Raw genomic sequence first — 13,546 nt, 5'->3', positions numbered from 1 at the left:
ACAGCAAACTCAGTTATTAACACCATACCTAAAACAAAAACAAAAGCAAACAACTAGAATAGGAACAGAAACACAGGAATGGAGATCACATGGAGGGTTATCAACAAGGGAGTGGGAGGGGGAGAGAGAGGGGAAAGGTACAGAGAATAAGTAGCATAAATGGCAGGTAGAAAATAGACAGGGGGAGGGTAAGAATAGTATAGAAAATGTAGAAGCCAAAGAATTTATATGGATGACCCATGGCCATGAACTAGGGGGGGATAATGTGGGAGGGAGGGGGTGTGCAGAATGGAGTGGAATGAAGGGGGAGAAATGGGAAAACTGTAATAGCATAATTGATAAAATAAATTTTAAAAATAATAATAAATTTGAAATGGTAGAAATGCAAAAATAAATAAATAAATAATAAAATAGAATAAAAAAAATATTAAAAGATATTTTGGGAACCAATTAGAAAAGTGAATGTGAACTGTTATTTAAATTATTTAACTAACATTAATTTCCTAATATGATAACAGTTGGAGAATGCACTTTTCTAGGAGGTACATACTCCTAAAAATAAGCAATCAAAATACTAGCAATCAAAATACTGAGGAAGTATTTAGGGGTTTTGTGTCATGATTTTTGCAAGTTACTTTAAATGGTCCAGGGGAAAAAAGAGTGTGTGAGTGTGTGTGTGTGTGTGTGTGTGTGTGTGTGTGTGTCAGCGAGAAGAAGGGAAGTGAGTTAGGAGAAGAAATAAAGCATATGAGGCAAAATGCTAATAACTAGTGAATCTAAGTTAATAGAAAAAAGAGAAACTCTAAAGTCAAATGTTGTATACTTACCTCCTTTATAATCTGAAATCTTGTAAGTACCTCTTCTTCCATTCCTTTCATTTTACTCAAAGCAGTTTCATGTCTGAACTGCACTTGCTCTCTTTCAACTAAAAAACGTTCTCGCTCTTGAAGTTCTTCAGCAAATTTCTGTTGTGCTGAAGTTTCACACTACAATAAAATATCAGATTTCACTGTTTTTAAAAAGTACATTAGCAAATTCTACAAATTATATTTTTATTTACTAAAATTATAGTTTAATCAAATGGCATTTAGGACTACATGGTTACCATGCAAAATCTGGACTATAGTAATATACTAGTACAACAGCAAGTAAATGTACACAGAAATTCTATCTTGCTGCAAAATGACAATACCATAGTGAGATTATACTACAGTAACTCTAGAGAATTTGATGTCCAAAATGGGTCAATACTATACAGAATTAATAAAATATTCAGCTTGAATTCCATGCTCCAGTTCAACTTAACAGGACACTCTTTACCTATACTCTCCACTCCTTTATTTTGGGCTAAAAGACCCGTGCCTTGAACTAAAGCACTAGCCATCTTCCCTGACCCAGTGCTACACTGCTAAATACCACTGGAAAAAACTACACACCATAAAAAGTCATAGCATTGTGAATTTATGGTCTCACACCTTTACTGGGTTATTAATGCAGTCAGGAATCTTTTGCTATGTTCATGTTTGGCTTTCTCGCATTCTCCACAGTGTCTATTTCAAACCTTCTCCATTCTAAACACATTCCCTCCTATGCCATTTAGGGTGGATAGCTTCATCTCTATCTTCACAGGGAAAACAAAAGACAGCAGAAGGGAACATCAAGCCCCTGCCCTCAATACACACACATTTCTCTTTCCCTCTCTATTAAAAATAGACTCCGGATCTCAGTGCCTTCTACCTTCTTGTGGACAATGCTATACTGACTATCCCTCTAATATTTTCAACCTCTTCCATCTCATCTGAAATGAAATCTCTTGATGGCACCCACCTTAACTCCTACCCTTCATAAAATTCTTTAAAACTTTGTCAACATTTGCAGGGCCCTCTTCTTTACCTTTCAATCACTCAATTTATTCTAATCTGGCCTCAGTCCATGTACTCCCATTGAAATAGCTTACTTATGACAAATTCTGAATGTTGCTGCCCAGTCCTCAGCAACATTTTATACTATTGCTCCTTTCTTCCAACTTAAAATTTTCTCTTTGATTGGCTTCCATGACACCACATTCTCCTGGTTTTCCATCTCCCTCTCTAACCATGGCTTCTCAGTCTCCTTTGCAGCCTCTGCTTCATCCACTGTCCTTTAATTACTAACTTTCCTCAGGATTTCAGCTTAAGCCACTTTATCATTTTTCACACTCTCTCTGCTTGGTTCCATTCACACAATGGCTAATTGCTCCTAACCTACAACTACTCAGCTCTTTCTCCCAAGCCCCAAACTCAAGTCCAAACTACCTATTTAACATTTCAACCCATATATTTCAAGCAACACAAAATAAACATGTGTAAAACTGAATTCATTAGCCATCAGAAAATTACAAATCAATACCACCATGATCAGCAATAAAAAACAAAATCCTGCCATCTGACAAATGACTTACATAAGAAACCACATCACCACATTAAGAATGGTAGGAAGTGAGGAAGCATGAGAGGACTGGCTAGCCTCCCACAGGTGGCAGATGAAGTTCCAGAGGGATATTTCGGTGGCCATGAGGTGAGGTTCTCCCTGAGAAGTACAGGGTCTAAAGGCCAAGGTGGTCTCTTCAGCATAGAGCACAAAACTTGGAAAGGCACCCAGATAACATCCCACCATGAAAAGCAGCAGGGTTTCTGTCTACCAAGGAGAAATGATTAAAGATGCAGTTACCACCTTAAAGGGCTAACACACAAAATTTCACACTTATCCTGAGCTCTAGCAAAAGGAGGGACAGTGGGGTAGAGTCACATGAGGAAAGTCTGGCGTTGGTGGTTCTGAGGAGAAAGCTGAAGGGTCAGCCACAATTATCCCTGCACTCGGTCATAATGCAGAGGCCATCTTCTTTCTGCAGAGCACTCCCATCCACGAAGCATCAACCTGGAGGGAAGTAATAGCCCCACCTACAGGAATCTTTCTTGCCCCACCCTGTGGGGCTTCAGTCCTGCTGAGGAGAACAGCAGGAGGCTCTTTTAGTGATTCAGTCTAACAGGAAGCTTACAGGTGGAGGGTGTTTTGAAACTTTCCCAGATGCTCACCCAGGCCCAGTGTTGGTAAAAGCCAACCCTGATGCACAGCTTGGTCCTTTCAGTACACACCGTGGCCCAGCATAGGGAACCACAAGCTATGGATCACTGGTAGCTGCAAACACGTTGCTCACGGCCAATCACAGGCAGCATTTGACACAGGCCATCAGCAGTCTTTGCAAATCTACCTAATACATAGAAACAAATAGAAAGAGGCAACCAAAATGGGAAGACAAAAAAACAAACCCCAAATGAAAGCACAAGAGAATTCTCCAGAAAAACTAAATGAAATGGAGGCAAGCAATTTATCAGCTAGCTCAAAGTAATGATTATAAGGAAGCTCAACAGTATGTAAAAAGACACAGAAACCATGAAAAAGAACCAGTCAGAATTTAAGAATGTGATAACTGAAACAAACAACATACTGGAAGGAACAAACATGTGAAATGAAGGAGAGGATCAAATCAAGTGATTTGGAAAACAAGGTAAAAAAACAACCATCCAATCAGAGTAGCAAAAAGAAAAAAGAATTTAAAAGAGTCAGAACAGATTAAGGGACCTTTGGGGCAACATAAAGCATAACAACATACCCATCACAGTGATATCAGAACGAGAAGGAGAGAGCAAGGGATCAAGAACCTATTTGGCAATATGATCGAAAACTTCCCTAACCTGGTGAAGGAAAAAAAAAAACACAAGTGCAGGAAGCGAAGAGAATCCTAAACAAGACACATCCATAGAGGACCATATAAAGACACATCAAAATTAAAAAGGCAAGCTTAAAGACAAGGAAAGAATCTTAAAAGCTGAAACAAAACGGCAGTTAGTTACCTACAAGGAAGCATCCATAAGGTCCTCCAATTTTTCTAGGAAACATTTCAGCCCAGAAGGGACTGCCATGAAATATTCAAAGTGATGAAAAGTAAGAACCTACAACCAGGTTACTTAAAACAGAAAGCCTATCATTTAAAATTGAAATGAAAATAAAGAGCTTCCGAGATAAAGAAGCCTGTTAACACTGAACCAGTATTACAACAAATGTTAAAGGGCTAACTTTAAGAAGAAAAAGAAAAAATAAAAGGAACACAGTTAAAATTATAAAATGACATTAAGTATGTATCTACCAATGATCACTTTAAATGAAAATGGCAGAAATGCTCCAATCAAAAGATATAGGGTCAAGAGAGAACCAAGATGGCGGCATAGGTAGACACACTGCGCCTCCTTGCACAACCAGAACTGACAGAAAATCAAACAGCAAGGAAATCTGACACCAAGGAAATAAAAAATAAACATTCATCCAGACTGGTAGGAAGGGCGGAGATGGGCAGCCGGGACGGAGAGGACTCGCATTGCCTTGACAGGACCGAGACTGGCGGAGTGTGGGACGAACAGGGCAGGCAGTCTGACCACTGGCAGACCCTGCAGCCCAACATTCGTGCACAGATAAACAGAGAGGGCCGGATTCAGAGTGGCGGAGAACGGGGCAGGCAGAGCGGCGGGTAGCACCCCGCGGCCCCACATTTGCGCACAGATAAACCGGACAAACAGCGGGGAGCAAAGCAAACCGCACAACCCAGGGGTCCAGCTCGGGGAAATAAAGTCTCAAACCTCTGATTGAAAACGCCCGTGGGGGTTGGGGCAGCAGTGGGGGTTGGGGCAGCAGCAGGAGAGACTCCCAGCCTCATAGGAGAGGTCGTTGGAGAGACCCGCGGGGCCTAGGGCGTGCACAAGCCCACCCACTAGGGAACCAGGACCAGAGGGGCCCAGTTTGATTGTGGGTAGCGGAGTGAAGGACTGAGGTCTAGTGGAGAGGGGAGGGGGCACCTTTGCTCCCTTTCGGCCCCTCCCCCCGTACAGCATCACAGCGCAGGGACCAGGGTTACCCCGCCCCGGTGAACACCTAAGGCTTCGCCCCTTAAAGTAACAGACACGCCAAGACAAAAAAAAAAAAAAAAAAAAGGCCCAAATGACAGAACACTTCAAAGCTCCAGAAAAAATACAACTAAGCGAGGAAGAGAAAGCCAACCTATCAGATGCACAGTTCAAAACACTGGTTATCAAAATGCTCACAGAATTGGTTGAATCTGTTCAAAATCCAGATGAAAAAATGAAGCCTATGCCAAGAGAAACAAAGGAAAATGTACAGGGAACCAATAGTGATGCGAAGGAAACTGACTCAAATCAACGGTGTGGACCAGAAGGAAGAAAGAAACATCCAACCAGAAAAGAATGAAGAAACAAGAATTCGGAAGAAGGAGGAGAGGCTTAGGAACCTCCAGGACATCTTGAAATGTTCCAACATCCGAATTAAAGGGGTGCCAGAAGGAGAAGAGGAAGAACAAAAATTGAAAACTTATTTGAACAAATAATGAAGGAGAACTTCCCCAGTCTGGCAAAGGAAATAGACTTCCAGGAAGTCCAGGAAGCTCAGAGAGTCCCAAAGAAGCTGGACCCAAGGAGGAACACACCAAGGCACATCATAATTACATTACCTAAGATTAAACAGGAGAGAATCTTAGAAGCAGCAAAAGAAAAGAAGACAGTTACCTACAAAGGAGTTCCCATCAGAGTGTCAGCTGATTCTCAAAAGAGACTCTCAGCCTCAGAGTAGAATTTGTTGGAGAGACCCACAGGGTCCTAGAACATACACAAAACCACTCACCCAGGAATCAGCACCAGAAGGGCCCAATTTGCTTGTGGGAAGTGGGGGTAGTGACAGGAAGCCTGCCTAGAGCCAATCAAGCAGCACTGTTGCCTGTCAGATGCCTCCCCCACATACAGCTCCACAACGAAAGCATGTGGGTTGCCCCAACCTGGCGAATACCTAAGGCTTTGCCCCTCACTACCTAACAGGTGCACCAAGAGAAAAAAATATGGCCCAAATTAAAGAACAGATCAAAGGTACAGAAAAAATACAACTAAGAGATGAAGAGATAACCGAGCTATCAGGTGCAGAGTTCAAAACATTGGTAATCAGGATGCTCGCAGAAATGGTTGGGTATGGTCACAAAATAGAGTAAAAAGTAAAGGCTATGAAAAATGAAATAAAGGAAAATGTAGAGGGAACCAACAGTGAAGGGAAGGAAACTGGGACTCAAATCAATGATTTGGACCACAAAGAACAAACAAACATTCAACCAGAACAGAATGAAGAAACAATTATAAAAAAAAAAAAAATGAGGAGAAGCTGAGGAACCTCTGGGAAAACTTTAAATGTTCCAACAGCTGAATCATAGGGGTACCAGAAGAAGAGGAAGAACAAGAAATTGAAAACTTATTTGAAAAAAATAATGAAGGAGAACTTCCCCAATCTACCAAAGGAAGTAGACTTCCATGAAGTCCAGGAAGCTCAGAGAGTCCCAAAAAAGTTGGATTCAAGGAAGCACACACCAAAACACGTCATAACACATTCCCCACGATCAAACATAAGGAGAGAATCTTAAAACCATCAATAGTAAAGAAGGCAGTTACCTACAAAGGAGTTCCCAAAAGACTGTCAGCTGATTTATCAAAAGAAACCTTGCAGGCAAGAAGGGGCTGGGAAGAAGTATTCAAAGTTATGAGAGGCAAGGACCTATATCCAAAGTTAATCTATCCAGCAAAGCTATCATTTAGAATGGAAGAGCAGATAAAGTGCTTCCCAGATAAGGTCAAGTTAAAGGAGTTCAACAGCACCAAGCCCTTATTATATGAGAAGTTAAAGGGACAGATCTAAGAAAAAGAAGATCCAAAACAGGAACAGTAAAATGACAAAAAAAACCTCACAACTAAAAACAACCAAACCTAAAACAACAACAAAAAAACCAAACTAACAAAATAACTAGAACAGGAACAGATTCAGAGAAATGGAGATCACATTTAGGGTTATCAGGGAGGAGGGGGTAGGGGAGAATGGGGGAAAAATACAGGGAATAAGAAGCATAAATGGTAGGTACAAAATAGACAGGGAGAAGTTAACAATAGTATGGGAATGGAGAAGCCAAAGAATTTAGTGTATGACCTATGGACATGAACTAAAATGGGGGAATGATGGTGGGAGGGTTGGTACAGGGTGGAGGGGAATAAAGAGGAGGATAAAATGGGACAACTGTAATAGCAGAATCAATAGAGTATATAATAAATAAAAATCGAAACAATAAAACCAAGGCTACAGGTTGATATTACATAATGATAAAGGAAACAACACAATAAAGCACATAAACTTAGTAAACACTTATGCACCCAACATAGGAGCACTTGAATATTTTTTATAATTATTTTTTATTATTTATATTTTTTATTGTTCAACTACAGTGGTCTCCATTTCAGCTTCTATGTTCATCAGTGATACTGGCTGGCCTATATTTCCTTATTTTGTTGTGTCTTTATCTGGTTTTGGGATTACAGTAATGCTGGCCTCATTCAGGAGTTTGGGAGTCTTCCTTCCACTTTGATTTTTTGGAGTAGTCTGTGAAGGACAGGGATTAGCTCTTCCTTAAATCTTTTGTAAAATTCTCCTGGGAAACCATCCAGACCAGGACTTTGGTATGTGGGGAGTTTTTTGATTACTGCTTTGATTTCACCAGTTGTTATCCATCTGTTCAGTCTTTCTGCTTGTTCTTGATTCAGTTTTGGAAGGTTATATTTTTCTACAAATTTGTCCATTTCACCCAGGTTTTCAAATTTCTTGGCATACAGTTCTTCATAGTAATTTCTTACACTCCTCTGTATTTCTGCGGTATCAGTTGTAATCTCTCTTCTTTCATTTCTGATTTTATTTATTTGGGGCCCCTCTCTTTTTTTCTTGATGAGTCTCCTTTATGCTTGTAGATTTTGTTTATCTTTTCAAAGAACCAGCTCCTGGATTTATTGATCCTTTGCATTGTTGTTTTAGTCTCTTTGTCATTTAATTCTGCTGTGATATTAGTTATTTCCTTCCTTCTACATGCTCTGGGTTTTTTGTTGTTGTTATTTTTCCTCCATTTCTTGTAGGTGTAGGGTTGGGTTGTTCATTTGAAATGTTTCCATCTTTTTTAGGTAGGCCTGTATCACCATGAATTTCCCTCTCGGGCCTGCCTATGCTGTGTCCCATAGGTTTTCAACTGTCCTGTGTTCATTTTCATTTGTTTCCAAAATCTGTATGATTTCTTCCTCTATCTCATCATTCACCCATTCTTTGTTTAATAGCATGCTATTCAATCTGCACGAATATGAATGTTTTTTGAGTTTTTTCCTTGAGGTTGGTTTCTAGTTTCAGGCACTTGTGGTCCAAGAAAATGCTTGATATTATTTCAATCTTCCTGAATTTGTTGAGTCTTGTTTTGCATCCTATCATGTGATTTATCTTTGAAAATGTGCCATGTGCATTGGAAAAGAATGTGTATTTTCTTCTTTGGGATGAAAAGTTTATACATACATATAATTTAAGTCAATTTCATCTGGGGCATTGTTCAGTGCCGCAATATTCTTGTGATATTTTGTTTGGAAGATCTATCCATTGTTGACAGTGGGGTGCTAAAATCCCCTAATATAAGTGTGTTGCTGTCCATATCGTTCTGAAGTCCTCCAAGATTTTCCCTATGTATTTGGGTACTCCTATGTTGGGTCTATATATGGTATAATGTTTATGTTTTCTTGATGGATTCTTCCCTTAGTATTATCAAGTATCCTTCTGTGTCTCTTTTTATGGTCTTTGTTTGAAATCAATTTTAATTATCTAATTATGTAGGAGCAGCTAATTATATAAAGCGTATCTTGTTCAATATAAAGGGAAAGTTCAACAGAAATAGTCATAGTCAGGGATTTTAATATCCTGTTAACTTCCATGGAGATCTTCCAGACTGAGGAGACAAGAGGGTTTAAATGACACACTGGATCAAACAGATTTAACTGATATCTACAGAGCATTTAATCCCAAAGCAGCAGAATATACATTATTCTTAAGTTTACATGGGAGGTTTTCTAGGAAGACCACATGTTAAGACACATAAGAAGTCTCAATAAATTTAAGACTGAAATCACAACAAGGATCTTCTCTTCCACGGATCATCCAGAGAGCCTACATAAATGTCATAAAGGACATCCCAACTACATCAACTTCAGGAGATCAAGGAGACTGCACCACTGAATCAAACAAGCATATTATCATAGAAGTTCACACCACAAAAACAGGGAGTCAGTACAGATCACTTTAAGAAGCACAAGCAAAAAATAAGAGTCTCCCATAAAATGGGGAGACAAATAAACCCAAAAGAAAGAAGACGACTAAGTCGCAGAAAAAAATGCTAAATGAAATATAGGCAGGTAAACTATCAGGCAATGAGTTCAAAACAATGGTTATAAGGAAGCTCAATGAGCTCAGTGCGAACTACAAAGAAAAACAGGAAGCTACAAGGAATTTACTGCAAACTAATCAACATGAAAAAAGGACATAGAAAATATCAATAAGAGCCAGGAGGAAATGAAGGATACAATTTATAAATAAAAGAACACAGTAAAAGGAATTAAAACCAGGCCAGGTAGAGCAGAGGAGAGATTCAGTAAGCTAGAGGACAAGGTAGAAAAAAATTCCCAGAAGGAAAAAGAAAAGGAAAAAAGACACAACAACAAGAAAGAGGGATTAAGGGGGATGCAGGACAATAAGATTTTAATATCAGTATAATAGGATTATCTGAAGGAAAAGAAGATAAGCAAGGGATAAAAAACACGTTTGAAACAGTAATGAAGGAAAACTTCCCTAATTTGAAGACAGAAAAAAATCACACAAATCTAGGAAGCACAGAGAGTGCCAAAGAAGACGAACGCAAGGAGGCCCACTCCAACACACATAATTAAAATGGCAAAATTCAATGAAAGAGAGAATCTCAAAGGCAGCCTGGGAGAAATATGAAGTACTATACAAGGGAACTCCAACAGGAAAGCAGCTGACTTCTTAAAAGAAACACTACAAGCCAGAAGGGAATGGCAAGAAATATTCCAAGTAATAAAAAGCAAAGGCTTGCAACCAACACTACTCTACCTAGCTAGGCTCTAATTTAAAATAGAAGGTGAAATAAGGAGTTTCCCAGAAAAAAAGAAGGCTAAAAGAATACACCTCCACCAAAATAGCGCTGCAAAATATGCTACAAGAACTGCTTTAAGAAGATGAATAAAACAAGTAAGAGACAGGGGAACACAGGTACAAAGGGGAAAAATGGCAATAAATAAGTACCTATCAATAATAAGTTTACATGTAAATGGTTTAAACACACCAATCAAAAGACAGAGGGTAGTTGAATGGTTAAGAAAACATGACACACACATATAATACCTACAAGAGACTCACCTCACAACAAAAGATGTACACAGACTGAAAGTGAAGGGCTAGAAAAAATACTCCCAAGAAAACAGACAGAATAAAAAAGCCAAGGTAGCAGTACTTATATCACAAAAACTAGATTCCAAAAAAAAAAAGGACACTTTATGATATTCAAGAGAAGAATTCATCAAGAACACATGACAGGAGTTCTGGCCAACATACAGGCATAGGTAGAAACCCTTCACTTCCTCGCACAACCAAAAGGAGGGTAACAACCAATCTGAAATCAACACAGAACCATAAGTGCCAGAAAATCAACTGCATGGAACTCCAACAACCACATAACTAAAGAAACAGTCAAACAGAACAACCAGACCAGTAAGGCAGCAGAGAGAGAGAAACCGCTGAGAGACAACAGACTACGCAGGCAGGGCTGGCTGAGAAACTTTGGTGAGGTAGTAGACCGCAGGGGCGGGCCTGGCTGTGGTGAGGGAGCAGGCTGTATGGACAGGCCGGGTTAAAGGAGAATCTGAGACTCAGAATTGACTGTATAATATGGCAGTGCCATGGTGTGAAAAACTCCCAGCCTCACATCAGAGGCCATTGGAAAGTGCACTAGAGACAAGCAGGCGAGCTGCATTCTTCCCTTTCTTGCCCCTCCCCCACTGACAGCTCCACAGTGCACCAAGGAGGGTTGCCCTGCTTAGGTGAATACCTAAGGTCCCACCCCCTTAAAACTTATCAGGTGTGCCAAGACAAAGAAATATGAACCAAATGAAAGAACAGAGCAAAACCTCAGCAAGAGAGCTAAACAATGAGGAGATAGCCAACCTGTCTGATGGAGAATTTCAAGCCCTGATAATCAAAATGATCATAGAATAGATTAAGCTTGGTCAAAAAATGAAAGCACAAATGAAAGATACCCAAAATGAAATAAAGCAAAATGTTCAGGGAACCAACAGTGACCGGAAGGAAACTGGGACTCATATCAATGATCTGGAACAAAAGGAAGAATTAAACATCCAATCGGAACAGAATGAAGAAAGAAGTAGTCAAAAATATGAAGAGAGACTTCTGAACCTCTTTGACAACTTGAAACATTCCAATATCTGAATTATACGGGTGCCAGGAGAAGAACAAGAGCAAGAAGTTGAAAGTTTATTTGAACAAATAATGAAGGAAAACTTCCCCAATCTGGCAAAGGAAATAGACTTCCAGGAAGTCCAGGAAGCCCAGAGAGTTCCAAAGAAGTTGGACCCAAAGAGGAACACACACAGGCACATCATCATTAAGTGACCCTAGATTAAAGACAAAGAGAGAATCTTAGACGTAGCAAAAGGAAAGGAAAGACTTACCTACAAAGGACTGCCCATAGGGCTATCAGCTGATTTCTCAAAAGAAACCTTGCAGGCAAGAAGGGTCTAGAAAGAAGTACTTGAAGTCATGAAAGGCAAGGACCTACATCCAAGATCACTCAATCCAGCAAACCTATCATTTAGAATGGAAGGGCAGATAAAGTGCTTCCCAGATAAGGTCAAGTTAAAAGATTTCATCATCACCAAGCCCTTACTATATGAAATATTAAAGGGACTTACCTAAGAAAAGGAAGATGAAAAAGTTATGAGCAGTAAAATGAGAACAAACTCACAAATATCAACAAATTAAATGAAAAAAATAAAAGAAAGAAAAACAACGAAAACAAAAACTAAGCAAACATCTAAAACAGGAACAGAATAAGAGAAATGGATATCACATGGAGTGTTTTCAGTGGGGAGGGGGAAGGAAAGTATGGGGGGGAATGTACAGAGAACAAGAAGCATAATTGGTAGGCATTAAATAGATAGGGAGAGGTCAAAAATGGTATAGGAAATACAGAACTCAAAGAACTTATACGTACAACCCAAGACCATGAACGAAGGGGGCGGAAACTGCTGGAGGGTGGGGAGTGCAGAGTGGGGAGGGGATAACAGGGGAAAAATTGGGAAAACTGTATAGCACAGTCAATAAAGTATACTAAAAAAACCCAAAAGATTCACTTTAAACCTTCACAGAGGGCTCCTGACCAAGATGGAGGCATAGGTAGACACACTGTGCCTCCTCGCAAAACCAAAAGAAGGACAATAACAATTTAAAAACAAAAAAACAACCAGAACTGACAGAAAATTGAACTGTATGGAAGTCCAACAACCAAGGAGATAAAGAAGAAACATTCATCCAGACCAATAGGAGGGGCGGAGACAGGCAGCCAGGGCAGTGAAGACTCGCGGCAAGGCGGTGGCTAGAGGACCGGGGAGGGGGAGGCAGCAGCTGGCGGACCCAGCGAGGTGGCGGATTGTGGAACAGGGCAGGCCAGGCTGCAGCTAGCAGACCCCACATTCACGCATAGATAAACCAGGAGGAACATCGGGGGAGCAAAGCAGACCATGCAACCTAAGGTTCCAGCTCAGGGAAATAAAGCTTCAAACCTCTGATTGAAAACACCTGTGGAGGTTGAGGAGGCAGCAGGAGAAACTCCCAGCCTCCCAGGAGAATCCGTTGGAGAGACCCACAGGGGCCTAGAATGTACACAAACCCACCCACTCAAAAATCAGAACCAGAGGGGCCCAATTTGATTGTGGGTAGCAGAGGGAGTGCCTAAAATCCGGCAGACAGTGTAGCAAGCGCCATTGCTCCCTCTTAGCCCCTCCTCCATGTACACAGAGACGCAGCGCAGTGACCAACGTTACCCCGCCCCAGTGAACACCTAAGGCTCCACCCTGTTACATAACAGGCGCACCATGACAAAAAAAGTGGACCAAATGAAAGAAGAATTCAAAGCTCCAGAAAAAATACAACTAAGCAATGAAGAGATAGCCAACCTATCAAATGCACAGTTCAAAACACTGGTAATCAGGAAGCTCACAGAATTGGTTCAATTTGGTCAAAAGTTAGATAAAAAAAAAAGAAGACTATGCTAAGAGAAACAAAGGAAAATGTACAGGGAACCAATAGTCATGGGAAGGAAACTGGAACTCAAATCAACGGTGTGGACCAGAAGGAAGAAAGAAACATCCAACCAGAAAAGAATGAAGAAACAAGAATTCGGAAGAATGAGGAGAGGCTTAGGAACCTCCAGGACATCTTGAAACGTTCCAACATCTGAATTATAGAGATGCCAGAAGGAGAAGAGGAAGAACAAAAATCGAAAACTTATTTGAACAAATAA

The 13,546-nt window shown here is 40.3% G+C and overlaps 1 protein-coding gene across 8 annotated transcripts in view; it reads right to left on the bottom strand.

Annotated features, from left to right (window-relative positions):
- The window catches only part of CCDC138 (coiled-coil domain containing 138), a 142,639-nt gene that overhangs the window by 110,763 nt on the left and 18,330 nt on the right, over nucleotides 1–13,546 (bottom strand). For all 8 annotated transcript variants that reach the window (XM_024552361.3, XM_045189161.2, XM_045189160.2 and 5 more), the window contains one exon: nucleotides 828–986. In XM_024552361.3, coding sequence (XP_024408129.2) covers nucleotides 828–986 — 159 coding nt within the window. The remainder of the gene's footprint in view (nucleotides 1–827; nucleotides 987–13,546) is intronic.

The sequence above is a fragment of the Desmodus rotundus genome, chromosome 3 (genome assembly GCF_022682495.2).
Source record: "Desmodus rotundus isolate HL8 chromosome 3, HLdesRot8A.1, whole genome shotgun sequence".
Classification (NCBI taxonomy): Eukaryota; Metazoa; Chordata; class Mammalia; order Chiroptera; family Phyllostomidae; genus Desmodus; species Desmodus rotundus.
Note: the sequence above shows the minus strand (reverse complement) of the source record. Positions and strands in the feature narration are given on the sequence as shown.